Source organism: Salminus brasiliensis, chromosome 4 (genome assembly GCF_030463535.1).
Source record: "Salminus brasiliensis chromosome 4, fSalBra1.hap2, whole genome shotgun sequence".
Taxonomy (NCBI): Eukaryota; Metazoa; Chordata; class Actinopteri; order Characiformes; family Bryconidae; genus Salminus; species Salminus brasiliensis.
The window spans coordinates 32,996,311-33,011,404 of NC_132881.1; the positions used below are offsets into that span (position 1 = coordinate 32,996,311).

The 15,094-nt window shown below is 41.1% G+C and overlaps 3 protein-coding genes across 6 annotated transcripts in view; 1 reads left to right on the forward strand and 2 right to left on the reverse strand.

The window, feature by feature from the left end:
- tacc2 (transforming, acidic coiled-coil containing protein 2) overlaps positions 1-546 on the reverse strand; it is a 74,677-nt gene extending 74,131 nt beyond the window's left edge. The window contains exon 1 of the mRNA XM_072678090.1: positions 360-546. Within this exon, the coding sequence (XP_072534191.1) occupies positions 360-470 (111 nt within the window). The 5' untranslated portion in view covers positions 471-546. The remainder of the gene's footprint in view (positions 1-359) is intronic.
- Positions 547-4,603: 4,057 nt separating this feature from the next.
- Positions 4,604-9,287, reverse strand: nsmce4a (NSE4 homolog A, SMC5-SMC6 complex component). 4 transcript variants are annotated; one of them, XM_072676970.1, is made up of 11 exons: positions 8,680-9,287; positions 7,632-7,848; positions 7,427-7,507; positions 7,126-7,256; positions 6,816-6,961; positions 6,616-6,715; positions 6,443-6,533; positions 6,217-6,311; positions 5,267-5,315; positions 5,043-5,128; positions 4,604-4,868 (listed from the first exon to the last, which is right to left on the reverse strand). In XM_072676970.1, exons 2-11 carry the CDS (start codon positions 7,846-7,848, stop codon positions 4,797-4,799), a joined length of 1,068 nt encoding a protein of 355 aa, XP_072533071.1. In that variant the 5' UTR covers positions 8,680-9,287; the 3' UTR covers positions 4,604-4,796. The 4 variants fall into 4 exon arrangements, with proteins under 4 accessions (XP_072533071.1, XP_072533069.1, XP_072533068.1 ...); XM_072676968.1 differs by having other exon boundaries at positions 7,632-7,887; XM_072676967.1 differs by having other exon boundaries at positions 7,632-7,906.
- Positions 9,288-9,443: 156 nt separating this feature from the next.
- Positions 9,444-15,082, forward strand: hps6 (HPS6 biogenesis of lysosomal organelles complex 2 subunit 3). Its single transcript, XM_072678093.1, has one exon. It carries the CDS (start codon positions 9,721-9,723, stop codon positions 12,271-12,273), a length of 2,553 nt encoding a protein of 850 aa, XP_072534194.1. The 5' UTR covers positions 9,444-9,720; the 3' UTR covers positions 12,274-15,082.
- The last annotated feature ends 12 nt before the right edge of the window (positions 15,083-15,094 follow it).

A 15,094-nucleotide genomic window follows, 5' to 3' on the forward strand; every position in this document is an offset into this window, starting at 1 on the left:
TCTGCATGCTTTGCTTTGCTTTGCTCCGCCCCTCCCTTCCCCTCCCCTTTCCACTTTTCTTCTCCCTCTCCCGCGTCTTCCACAATGCCGCTGTTGCTGCTCTCTCCATCAGTATAGCTGCTGCTGCTAGGGGCCAGTGCTGGCAGCAGTGACTGTAATTGATTGCCTCTCTCCTCTCCTCCTTCCCTCCTTCCTTCTTCTCCTGACGTCATTCCTACTCCAGTTCAAATGCATCCCCCACCCCGGCTCTGCACAGACTCGATCTCTAACCAACCACCAAAATTCCACCAAGAGCCAGGCATCTCAGAGCTTTTTTCTCACGGCCATATCGTCTGTATAGTGATGCAGAGTGCTGTTACCTGGTTACGTGCGACTCTGATGCAGCTCCCCATCCTGTATTCCATGTCCTCCTGAGGAGACGTAACGGCAGCACTACAGGGTTTGCAGAGATACTGTCTGCAGAACTGCATCGCCACTACACAGACATGGCATCGCAGAGCTGGCTAGGATGCATGTGAGCAAGTGAGTGCAAGTGTGTGACAATAACCTAGTCTAGTGTGTGTGTGTGTGTGTGTGTGTGAGAGAGAGAGAGAGAGAGAGAGAGAGAGTGAGTGTGCTAGTCTGTGAGGCTATGTATGACTAATAAGCCTCATCTACAGCAATGCCCAGGGTTCATCTCTGACATACATCTCCATACTGTATTATATAAGAACATTGTGATATAAATAGAACAGTTGAAGGAATCAAAGTAAAAGGTGGGGTTTGCTCTCCTCCCCTCCATCCTCCGAGCCTATAGATGTGGTGGGCTGCAGTACTGCATATGGGTAGAAAAGCCCCTCTGTTACCCACAGAATCACTGACAGACTTGAGCAGGGAAAGGAGGGGGTGCAACAGTGAGAGAAGCAGGAAGAGAGTGAGCGAAATTAGAAGAGGTGAAAGGACAGAGAGCGAGAGCACATCTGTGGATTTAAAGGGGCCACAGCCGCAGGCTGGATGATGCTGTCCTGAGCGCCTAATAAAAAGCACCAACAGAAAAGCGAAAAAGCACTCAACTGAAATGGGGCAGAAAGGGGAATATCTCAGATGGTTTGCTGTAATACAGGACTGCACCACAACCTCTGCAGATGTGACGTGGCCTGGAGTGGTGTGCTTAACCTACTTTTAAAGGTTCCCTATGAACTACACAACGTAAAACAACGGAGCAGCATATTCATGTTCTGAAAGGCCGAAATTATTATTATTATTTTTTTACCAGGAACGCCTTTACAACTGCATCTTAGTCGCAAAAACAATAATAATTCTTACTGTAAAACCTAATTGCACTACTTACTGAACTCATTAAAGTAAACATTAGCTAAATACTACAGAAAGGTGGGATAACTTATCAATCTCAACTCATAAAGCAATAGTTGAGATCCACACTTTGTTAAAGTAGCAAAAAGGGAAGGGTGCAAGTATTTGTCACTGTGCAGTAAAATGTGTCCTCTGCATTTATCCCATCTGTGGTGGTGAACAACCACACACACAAACACACTAGTGTACTAGGGGAAGTAAGCACACACACACCTGTGTTATTTCATTTAAACTCTAATAATTTGAGTTAACCAGGATTCACCAGGTTTTACAGTGCATCATCAGTTGTGAGGGGTTATAAGTCTCTTGTGGTTTCTGTGCTCATCAGCTCTCTCTTTCTTTCCTAATAATGTTTCAAACAGTTTATTTTGGTAAGCCTAAGATTTGACAAACATCTCTTATTGTTTTATACAGTGGGGCAAAAAAGTATTTGGTCAGACACTGATTGTGCAAGTTCTCTTACTTAGAAAGATGAAAAAAGTCTGTAACTTTCATCATAAGTACACTTCAACTATAAGAGACAAAATTAGAAAAGAAAATCCAGGAAATAAATTGTAAAGAATTTATTATTCAAGTGAATTTAAAAGAATTTATTTATTTAAGTGATTTTTAAAGAATTTATTTAGTTAACTGCTACTTAGTGGCTGACTAAATACTTTTGTGCCTCACTGTATATGTTCGCTTAATATGGTTTCCTTGACTTGACTCTTTCCTGGCTCTGGCCCCCAAGCTGCTCTCTATAATGTTGGGTATTTGTGATTTCTCAGGTGTGCTATTGCCCAATGAGTGCAGGTATAAGAATGTGTTCAGCATCAAATCCTGATTGTTCAGAGTTCAGAGATAGCCAGGTTACATCTTCCTCAAAAGTACTTGTGGTCAAGTAGTAGGAAAAAAGGAACTGCCCAAGATCCAAAGTGTACCACCTCATCCGTAAAACATGGTGGCGGTGTGTTATGGCTCGCTCATCTTCCTTGATGATGTAACCGCCGATGAAATCTGAGTTTCAACCTACAGCGAGACACTGATACCAACCTTATTGCCAAAGCAACAAACACATTTTTTTAAAGGTAAAAACTGGAAAATTCTCGATCTGAAAACTTAATCCTCTCAATTAAAACCCACTAAGCATGTCTTCTAGCCCCAAAAACAAGTCAGAACTGAAGAAGCCTGCATTACAATGACTGTACTGTTTCACTGCTATATATAATATTATATACCCAAATATTAAGAGACCCTAGAATGAGGGTGGCTATGTATAAAAAGTGCTGTAATTTTTACAAGGTAAAAAAAATATATATCCTTTAATAAAATCTAAAAATGTGCACTCCAAACATTCTTTTAATTTTATGATTGATTCATACAAAGATACAGACATCAAATATGCATTTTAACATATTCTTAAGCTAGGTGCGTGCAGACATACCCAAGTTTTCTTTAAAGCAGTCTGTAAATGCAGCTGCACTCAACAAAAACAACTAAACATATGGTGCAGGTCTGTGATATGCAGTCTCCCCAGACCAGTAATTTCAGGCAAGTTAAAAATAGCCTATCATTATGTAGACAGTTAAAACGCTTTAGCCCAGGCTACGCTACAGTTGCCACAATGTGTCGTGTTCAAAGTAGCTCATACAGAATAGGGCTTTCATTTAATCTGGAGACCAAAATTAAATGGTCAAGATGTTTATACCACTTGATTTGGTACAAAACATTTTTTATTTGCAGTGGCCAGTGGGTCTGTTGCTTATCTAAGCTTTGTCCACAAAGACCTGCTTATTGCTCTTCACACTCCCACCTGGGCTGGCAGATAAAAGCTCAGCCCAAACTAAAAGTCATGAGGAGAAGCCATATAAAGTGCTGCCAAACTGTGAGAAAGACTGCATAAAGAAATAAGCGTATAAAAAAAATTAAAAGAAAAGAAAAAAAAATAATACAGTTTTTACCATATTTTTATATAACTATAGAATATATATATATATATATATATATATATATATATATACACACACACACACATTTAATACGTTATAAATATGTTTTTATTTTAAAACACTTTATTTTGTCTTTTAATTATTATTATTAATATTATTATTAACGTCTTTAATTATTTATACTTTGTTCTTTAACACTTTAAAAAGATTTTTGGCTCCCCCAAGAACAAACAGTTTGTAATGGTTGGCTTACACCAGTCAGTTTCTTATCCACTAGATGGCAACACTTGCCTGTAAAGAAATGTCTTCTGTTTTTCTGTCTACTCATTGGCTAATCAGCAAATAAACAACAGATTCTTGAGGTATACCTAAAAGTATAGAACAAACACTACTATCCAGTCCCAAAGTAAAATTGTGGTTTTGTGTACCTGTGCCCATTAATGTGCTTTCCAGCGAGTTTCCATTTCTCCAACATGTAGTAGACCAGCGTACAGGTCCACACTAAACACACCTTTCCTCTCCAGTCCCACATCAAAGCGGCTTGGGTTTGCTATATCCTTGCAGACTTCAATTGCACTTTAACACAAAGACCACATAACTAGATGGTGTTGCATTTTTCTTTTTTTAGTGCTCACCAGACCCCTCTTTGCACTCCTAGTACCACCTTTGTCACAGACGACACTGGTGCTTCTGTCCCAAAAAAAAAATTTATGCTGCAAGTTGTAGGCATTAAAAATGGCAGACTGCAGGGCTTAGGCCACCTTTAGGAACACCAGAAATAAGAATGTTTACATTGCGAGAACATCCAACACTTTAGCTAGTTTAAAAAAATGACAAACTATGAGTACAGACTGTGGGATAGGCTGCCAGTATCACTATTTTTTCGCATTCAGTGTAGTTTATGAAGTTTACCTGCATTTTTAATAGATTGAGCAGAGGGGTCTTTTTCACATAAGAATTCACATTTTCATTGTAATAAAATCAAACCAAACCACCACCTCACTTAATGTAGAGGGGAAAAAAGGGATGAGGAAAATCTTTAATCGTACTGGGTTCGTTTAAGCACACAAGTTCGTGTTTAATGCAATTTGGATTACAGAAGGGTGCACTGTTTCGTTAAAACCACATTAAACTATTTAGACCGGCATGAAGGAGTTGGAACAACTGATTCACCAATCCCTAGAATTGTCCATTTTAGCATATTACATTTTCATTATTAATTATCATTATCATTGCAAAATACTTGAACCCTGTCCAGGGGTTATTCCTGCCACTGTGACCTTACCGCACTGCGGGATAAAGAAACATGACTAATGATCCTGTTGGGGTTTGACTATACAAACTTTATTTTACAATGGCAGTATTGTAACTTACTCATATTACAGCACGTCTTCAAATTGAGCATTTACATGTATTGTAAACACATAAAAACATTAACAAAAATAAAAGCCTTTACTTAAAACAGAAGTAATTAAAACATTACAAATTGTTAATTTCATTAATTTCTTGGCTTCATCAGCTTTCCTGTGTAAACACTTGTGGGGTGGGTATCAAGGCCTGTTTAATTTCAAAGGCCTCAATGATCTCCTAGAGAGCAGAAAGAAATATAAAACAATCAGCCTCTTCTTACAGAACAAATCTTTAAACAGTGCAACTTGTGCTGAAGAATAGACAGGATGCATTTTTTAAATTGTATTATTTTATCATTAAGTGTGGTAGACAATGGCATGTACACGTATGTGCAGAAACCTAGAAACTTACCTTCCAACTAGATGGACTAATTGAAATGACACACTGATGACGGGTGGCAGCTCCACTAGGTTCTATCTCGCCATCTTCTACTGGAGCTACACACACACACACACACACACACACACACACACACACACACACACACACACACACACACACACACAATTACAGGACTAAAAGAAAAGAAACAAAGAAATCTGCTGGCAAAAACATGTCACATGACACCCTCTTACCTATACAGGGAAGTTTTTCAGAATCCAGATAGATCCTTGCCAGGCCATCCTGAGACACAAAAAGGCCATTTATTAATTTTGGCTAAAATTTTAATAACTTACACAGCATTATGTGTGCCTAAGCATTTTGGCCTTCCTAATATCATGTTGATATTACACATCTTTCACATTATTTGCTTCATCTATCCAACACAGTATGTATTTATTGCTTTGAGTGTGTAGTAATGAGTGGCGTTAATGGAGACACCCTGCCACCACTTATGCATTCATTACTCTTATTATTGACTCTTATTCAAATCTATATCTTATAATGCACAAGATGTAGATGTACAAGATTATTACACTGTACAAGAACAATACAATGATTGTAATAAAAATCATCTTAATAATTACTACAGGTACACAAGCAAAGTCTCTGTTTTTCTAGGGTCTCTCTTTTCAGCCTGAATCCTCTCAGGGGATGTGACATGAGAATTCTTGTTGTCAGAAATGACCATGTTAAGCTTTTGAGGCTGATGTTGGGACCAGAGAGAGACTAGAGAAGGGCCTGCAACAGTCGCTGGATTTTATGCCCTGCTCTAGATATTGGCAATATGACAATACATTATCATGTTCATCATACAGCATCATATTATCATGATCAATTATGTTATCGTTTTCATTATTTCATTAAAAACCAGTGTAATTAGACTGGTTTCATTGGATTAAGTGCAGCAGATGTTGAATACAAATCACTGTACAAGAGAGTATCTGAAGAGTACACCTGATTCATCATCACCAGTCATGACTGATAATGATAAACAGGACTCAACAACCTCTAAAGAGAAATGATTTAATTATAATGTCCAATTTAAAATTTCAGAACAGGGAAGACTTCTAACTTGTACACTTGGTTAGCAACACACACACACACACAAGAATCTAATACTACAACAAGAAACTGAACTCACCCTGATAAGAAATGATGTGTGGAAAACGTTCTCCACTGTCCGGGAGAAGGAGGCAGGATCAACAACAAACTCATAATATGAAATGGGGGACTGTGCTGTGGAACAATGAAAGCAAAAACAAAACAAAATGACATATGTTTATAAAACTATATAGTTAGCTGGCTGATGTTAATAAATAACTGTATTGTTAAGATTGTGAATAATAAATCACAAACAATGTACTAACGATCATCAGCATAATAACCCCGAAGACACCCCAGAATCCTCTCTACTTCTTTCTCTGTGGCTTCCTGGTGTGATTCTTCCATTCTCTTCAGCTATGAGAGAAAACCATAATGTGAAATACATTTATGAGACTGAAAATAATCAACTCAAAAGAAAGAATGAGCAAGTTCAAACCTGAGTAGGCATCATTCGCTTTGCTTCCTTGCTGGGAGCTTTCTTTTGTCGTTCAACACGCTGTCGTGGTGGTGGAGGTTCAGCCAGAAATGAGCCCAACCTTCAATTTTACATAAAATAAACAAAATATATATAAACTATATATTTATATAAAAATAAATTTAAAAAGAATGAATCATTATGTCTTTTAGCATATTCACATGTAATGGAATGAAGGGGCTGTTTTGAAGCAATATTCTGCTTTTTTTGAAAGTTTCTGCCAAGCATCTGGAGGCAAATATCCATCAAAGCAGGCATCTTGATCCTCCTCCTCTTCTTCTAAACGATTAAGACCCATGAAGGACAGCTAATTTGGACAACAAATTTAAGGTTTAGGTTTAATTAAAATAAGTAAATAAAATAATAAATGAAAGGTGGAAGAATTTATAACTGAGTGAGACCCAGGTTAAATCCATGCACTGTTAGTTTGTCTGTTCATTCCTTCGAACATCCTCGCTTGCAGTGACTCACCAAATGCTCTGCAAAGGCAGAAGGGTCAAAAGATGAGCCCTCTGCATGGAGCTGGCTGGCCTTTTCTCTTCCCAGGTCTGTGGCAAGAACCAGAAGTTGAGCATCCAACGCAGCTTCCCGAGCTTGCCTGACTGAAAGAAAACATACAAAAGAACTTCACAACCAAACTGGGGGAAACTTGCCTTCACCAAAAACATTCACACCAAAAAAATCCATCATGCCACAACATCCTGTCACAATATGTAGAAGGCAAAGCATAGAGGATATCATAATTGGTTGATATAAAAATTACATATATTACCATTTGCAAACAGTTTGTTGGCTTCCTCTAACACATCAATCAGCTTGTTGTTGGCAGGGTTCAACATATCCTCACGATTTTCTGTGAACAACAATATGGTATATTAGTAATGTAAGTGACATAAAATAGATTTCCTAAGCATCGCAATGCATAAGTGTCAAAGTAACTGTAAGATGGCAATGTTGAAAAGTACAGTTGTGCTCACGCTGGACAGAGTTGATGAGATCCCTGTACTGGCTCCTGATCTCCCTCCGACGAGCTGGGTCGTCATCTTCCTCATGAATCCCGGATGGACCAGCACCCTCATCCTCATCACCAGTGTCTGCTGCTCTGTCTGACCTACTGCGTCCTCCTGCTCCATTGGCATGTGCAGCAGACTCATCCTGGCTTCCTCTGCTTACCCTCCGCCTTGACTCTGACATCTCCCAACACAGCGACAGTTTTTCTGTTAAGGATTATGGCTGTCAGACCCTTCAGTTGCTTTAATGAATACCAAAAGAATTACGCAACAACAAATAGCACTTAGACTCCATCAAACTTAAATGGATCCATGCTTGGACCAAAGGTCATATTTACAAAACATTTTACAAAGAAGGTATTCTGAGATCATATGAAGCTTTGTATGCTGTGTTTAATGTGTAGACAATCTCAGTTAATCTGCTATCCAAATATATATGGGCAGTGGTGGCTCAGCGGTTAGAGCGCCGGGATATCGATAACAGGGTTGTGGGTTCGATTCCCGGGCTCGGCAAGCTGCCACTGTTGGGCCCTTTACCCTCTCTGCTCCCCGGGCGCTGGAGTTGGCTGCCCACCGCTCTGGGTGTGTGTCTGTACTCACTGCCCCTAACACATGTGTGTGTGTGTGAGTGTGTGTTCACTACCAGATGGGTTAAATGCGGAGGACACATTTCGCTGTACAGTGACAAATACCTGCACCTTTACCTTTTTACCTTTTTTATTATCCAATTATCCAAATATATTGCTGTGATGAATACTGATAGCGACCAAATCCTAAATAACAACTAACTACTAATGTTGATTAGTTTGCTGCTTCGTCCAGTCTGTAGTATTTCATTAATTAACTAAGAAAGGCTCATTTAAAATAGCTAGCAAATCAACTGAGTCAATTAAGTTTTGCTTTGCTTTTGTGACTTACTAATGCATTTTGCTGTAGCTCTACTATGAATTTCTGGTTTAACAGACAAGAATATACACAACAATATTCAGAAAATGTAACAGAATGAATATCTTACCTGCTGCTGTGGGTGAATTTACCTAGCTAGCACTAATGTCCAAGAAAGCCAGTGGTTGCTGCACTGCGGGTTAGCACTAGCACTTGTCAGATAACAGCTAACTTCGCTAACACGGGTCTGTTTGCTAACATTAAATCAACCTACTGTTTTAAAAATCGTATAGTATATTAGGTATCAGTTTATGCTTCTTCCAAAACCCAATTTAAAGCACGGTGTTCGTTCTCGCTTCGCGGTAAAATAAACAAGGAAGTCGGTTTTGTTCCGGTTTCCGTCAGGTTTTCCGCTCGAGAGTTTCATTTCAGCCGTTTAATTTTTAATATAATCTTTTTCTGATTTCCTTTACGTACTTATATTCTAATACAATAAAACCTCAGAATAAAATAAAAGCACATAAATGCCCACTGCCCTGACCCACGATAACAGCAAGTAGCTATATTGTTGACGGGCTGTGATAGGGGATATGACTTCGCATTGATCAAATTAAAATATTTACTGCGTCTTGGTTGTCAGGTCAAAGCATTGATGACAATTTACATCCGTGGACAAACCTACCAAACTAGCGTATTCGTTATTTTGTAACTTTAGACATGAAATTGCTAACTGGAATAACGGAATTTACGTTATGCTGTGAAGATTCGCTGATCTGTAACCCATGTCTTGTCCGCATCTTTGCCTGTGTATGATATGTAGATCTACATATGTGCCCTGCTTGACTCCTCCCACAAGGAAAAAAAAACAGTCCGCATAGTTTCCGGAAATTAGCAAACTCGTGATGGCAGGAGGCGAGGCAAGGCAGAGAGAAGATGAGCTGCAGTTGTAGGTCGTGCGTAAAACCAGGCCTTCTGGAAATGATTTTATGAACTCAAAGACATCGGGAACTATAATGGATGCGTTAAAAACGACGACGGGCAGAAGTGTTGGGCATGTGTGCGTTGACAGCGTCATAAACTGAGGCAGTGCGGATCAGGGAATCTGTCATCGACCACTGTAATCAACCGCTCGGTTTGCTTCCTAGTGTGGATATCCTCACCTTCAGCTAATATGACACGACATGCTCTGGAGCAGGTGACAGATTTCGGGGATTTTACAAGAGGTAAAGAGCTGAAAGAGTTTTTAAAGCAGTCTTATTCGAACAGCTCTTCACAAAACTGTCTGACGAATGTGCGCGTTAGTCCGGATGGGCGACACATCCACGTTATCCTGCAGACTCCGAAATGTGGTCTCATGACATATGACAAATATCAAAGAGCCCATCTTGTACAGTGCCAGAAGCAGCTCGACTTGGTGTTGACACGGAATCTACCGATTGTTGACCTGATTTATTTTGCCCATGGCGCTGCAGATGATGGCACCACTGTGCTCGGAGTGATTTTTGAGAATGGCAAAGTTGAGTTCTGGAAGTTCTCTGAGCGGAAATCTGGATGGAGCTTATTCCAGTCTGCGGATCTGTGCAACAGCCCCAGAGCAAAGATTGTTTCTGTCTGCATATGTCAAAATTATATTATCTGGTGTGAGGAAAGACCCCCCTCGGAGAGTTCATCAGTCTCCAGTGTGTCTCGCAACAACTTCAGATTCTGCATCTGCAAAAGGACTTTTGAAGTAGATGAGACGGGCGTCTGTTTGGGAGGGGTGAAAATTGCATTGCACAATAATCCTCGTTACATGGTTGTCAGTTCCGGGGATGTTGTGTATCTCTTGCCGGATATAAAGGAGCATCCTCTGATCCCTGTTTCAAAAGTGTTCCTGACCGGGTCCCCTCAGCATGACATCTTTAAAGTCCACAGTGCCAGCAGTGGAACTCTCCTTATCAGGAATCCCACGGCAAACAAGGAGTCTGACTTCAAGAGATTGGTCTCTGACTGCATCGGAATTCTCTCCACCATCATGCCTCCTGACATCTATGGCTTTTGTCCTACTGGAAGTGGGGATCTCCTGCTCCTCCTCAGCTCTGGATGGGTCTGCATAATGCAGAGAGATGGTGTTTTACGGCACATTTATAAACTGCCCGACAACTGCCTCACTACCTGTGGGACACAAAACAGTCTGAACCTTTACCGGGATGTCCTTGCATTAACAGTGGGCAGAATGATGTACTTGATCGATGCTAAGTGTGGCCTGGAGTTGCAAAGGATCACTCTGAAAAGGGAGGGCCTCCTCTTTGTGAACTCTTTAGAGAGTCATTCCCCGCAGATGCTGTCAGAGGCTGGGTTATTTGTGGTCATCCAGAGGGAGGTTGAAGCTAAACTCAAGCCATCAGTAGCTCATTCAGAGAACATCACTCCAAGTGCCATCTTGGCTGAGGCTGTGTTCGAGGAGGCATGTAAATATTATCAGCAGCGAAGTCTTAGCACCACACAGCTAACAGCTGAGAAACTCAAGAAGGGCGGGATGTTTCAGGCCCCTATCTCACTGGCGGCCATCATCAGGAATTACTTGAGCAATCAGAAGATCAAAACTGCAGGGAAAGATTCTTCAGGACATGAGAAGCTGTTGAGCTCTCTTGACTCTGAGCTCAAGAGTCTTGTTGCCCTGGAGGACATTAAGACATCAGTGGTAAGGGCCTCAGAGAAAGAGCTTCAGAGTTACTGTGAGACTCTGGTTCATCAGGAAATCTCGAGACTGCTTAGCTCAGAAATAGATAGGGAAAACCTTCAGTACCTGAATAGCATCTTCAACTCGTTCCCCACTGAGACCTGGCAGGCTGTGCAGACGGTTCTCCAGCTCAGATGCAATGGGGAGGGCTTGTTATCAAGCAAAGCTCCTGCTGAACTGTGGAAGATTGTGCTCTCCCCTGTCCAAGCAACAGCTAACTTCAACCACTGCAATGGTCAGCAGACACATGCTCCAGCCAATGTTGCAGTGCCTGTCTTCGAGTTGCTGTGCCACTCCATCTTTAAATTTCAGTCCAGCTGGCTTCCCAGGTTTCTGGAGTTGGCACAGCAGCAGTCTGCCTCCTCCACCACCTCTTCCTGGAGTTATGGAGTAAAGGAGAGCTCTGAGAGTCTGCCATTGTATAAGCGGGCCCTCACTGTCCTCCCTTGCAAAGGTGCCTACCAAGACCTGGAAGTGGAGCTATTGTTGTGTAGCCAGCGGCCTAATGCAGTAATGCAAGCCCTCCGCATCCTCATGGGGTTAGGACAATGGGATCGTGTTACCCAGGTGGCGCAGAGGTTCTGCTGCCAGAGCCCCCTTCTAAACAAAGAGATTTTCACCACCCTGCTGTGTGAGGTGTCCCAGCACAGACATCTGGACCCCTACCTGGACTTACTGTGGGCCCTTTGCCCAGAGGACATGACTGTGACTGGAATTCTTAATATTGTGCTGAAGAGCCTGCCCTCTGCCGCACAGTCCTCAGGGCCGTTCCAGGGTTCACACGGCAACCAGCTGACCATTGGACTCTTGAAGCCCCTGCTGACTAAAGTTCTTCAGCGGGAGACCAAACCCAACCAGAGGTATGCAGACATCCTCCAGTCACCATCCCACCCGCCTCCTACACCTCCACGCCAAGTTAAAGGACTATCCAGGGTCAACACTGAGTTGGACATTGACCTCAGTGAGAGAGGTCCCCCTGGGTCTCAAGTTGGCCTTGTCTGACATTCCCACCCACAAATCATCTCACTGCTCTTAAATGACTGTCTTTTATGCACAAGGTTTGCTGGAAACTTTGGACCTTACTGTTGTCGTTGGTTTTTAGATTTTCCAGAATGAGATACAGGGCCTAAAAATACTGATTGGTTTGTAGGGAACATCAGAAGGATTTAATTCCACATAGTCTCCACATGGGATTTTATATTCAAAATGTTTTATCATTCATACATTCTTGAGATGTTTTCTTGAGAGCTGTGTTTTATAGGAAGTTTTCTTTTTTAACCTTATTATATTTCATCAGCATGGGAGGTCATTTTTTTCCTGGCATGGAAACTTCTCTTTTCTGTTGGCCTTACTAAAAGGTGTTGGGAAAACACAGTGGGAAGATGACATTGTCTAATTCTAGGTCCTGTGCAGGGTTAAGGAGTTGGGGTACAGGTGTACAGATCCATCTGAGGTTTAGTGCCTTGTGGGGCTGTAATGATGGGAGGAAAGACAGATTGAGCCACTGCTGCCAGCCCCTGGCAGTGCAAAGTTGATGATTACTGTTACACTACATTAGATAAACTGTAGCTTCAATTTGTCAAGACATTACATCATAACAGAGACCTAACTGTGGACATGAGATTGGAGGTGGAGATGCAATAATCTTTGGCAAAGTGTTGTGTATTAAAATGTGCATGATAAGAGGTTTAACACTCGGTAATTTAATGATGGTATGCTTGTAAATGCTTTTTAAAATATAGTTTGCTTCTGAAAACGCAACCCTTTCATTGATATTGTTATTGATGTAGACACAAAATATCAGAAAACACTATTATTAAAAAAATGAATATAATTAAATATTATTAAAGTTGGATATAAGCCATTTAAGGACTTTCCTGGTGTTATTTTAAATGATCTTCTCTAATGCAGTGTGTTAGGTTGTGTAATATATGAATATACACTATATGTCCAAACATTTGTGGACACCCTTTCTAATGAATGCATTCAGCATCTTCAAGTTACACCCAAATGCAAATGCACAAACACACACAGAGCTTGTCTAGTCTCTGTAGAGAAGTAATGGCAATAGAATAGAACTTTCTGGAGTAGGTAAGCATAATTTCCTGGCGTGGGCTAGAGGCGTATAAAGCCCCTAGCATTGAGCTGTGGAGCTGTGGAACTGCTCACTGGAATGAATGTGCTCCAATCAAACTTCTGGGGAGAATTGAAGAGCTGGAGAGTTGGGGATGAGGTGGTGGTGGTGGTGATCATCCAATATTCTTGCCTTACTAACATATATTTTTATTAGCATTGTGGTGTTTTGCTGTTATTCCGTTACTGCCTGGAGGGTTTTACATTTGATGACATTCTAACCTATTTATTGGCATTATGTAATTTTTTTTTTTTTTGGCTGAATAAACTAAGCTGTTCCAGTTGCTAATAATCAGCTTTAGGTTTCTGCATAGACTACAGTAGTTACTGGTACACAAGCATACTTTGTATTGGAGGCCTGAGATTGTGCTACAGGCACTGCATTCCCATGCCAGTTTTCACAGACTCACCAGACCCATACAAACCCACCCACCACATTCCATAGGACTAAGCAGCAGCAGCAGCAGCAGCAGCAGCAGCAGCAGCAGTCACAGCCCTGCTTCAAATTGAATTTCCAAATAAATTCTATTATGCAGTGACTAACCTCTAAATGGAGCAAGTTTGCCCAGACTTGGGCAGTACTGCACTGGTTCAGCACAGCTAATTTCATTTGGAGATTCCTCTTCAGTCATACTTATTTCCATCTCATGACCACAAAAGTGTCCTTGATGTCACAGTAACTGTGACTGTATGTGTGTATTTCTTTATTTCCTTTTATGTTAAGCGCATTTCTCTACAGACTTTCTATTTTTGTTATTTGATCATCCCAATCTGTGATATTGCTGATTCAGATGTAGATGTTTAACATCAGCTTCTGTGTCATTTGCCTATAAAACCTGCTTTGAATTCAACCATAAGGGTGCAAAGAATGGTTCTATGGAGCAGTGCCAAAAAGGAATCACTTTAGGTCTCTAAAGAACATAACTACTTTTAAAATGAGATGTGTTGAGTGTGTGAAGAAAGGTTGTAAACATACATGTAGTGTAATTTGTACCCTGTTCAAAAACTCTGAATGCTATACAGGGCTTCAACATCAAAGTTAAATGGCCATCTGAAGCACTTCAGTGATCCATCAAGATCAAATGTCATTTGCTGTGGTGGTGCACACAGCAAGTTTACCAAGTGCTGTTGAGAGCTATTAATCCAGATACAGGGTATTAACCTAAATATCAGTCACCAGTCTTGCACTGGTTTTAAAGACTCCCATACTTATTGAGGCCGGTACATGTACATATATATACACCAATCAGCCATAGCATTAACACCACCTCCTTGTTTATACCATCTACCATCACTGATGCGGTGGTGGCGTTGGTGTGTGTTCTGTGGGTGGAAGTGGGGTAGGCACAGCAGTGTTGCAGGAGTTTTTGAACACTGTGTCCACTCACTGTCCACTATATTAGACACTCCTACCTAGTTGGTCCAGGGTGTAGATGGAACGTCACAGACAGAAGCTCATCTGTTGCTGCACAGTTTGTTTTGGTCATCCTTCAAAGTCCTTCATCAGTGCCCACAGGACGCTGTTGGCTGGACATTTCTAGTTGGTGGGCTATTCCCATTCCAGCGGTGTTTAAAAACTCCAGCAGCACTGTTGTGTGATCCACTGCAGTGCTAAGAATGACACACCATCCAAATAATAACTGTTTTGTGGTGGTTCTGTGGGGTCTTGACTTTTGAATAAAAGGGTAAA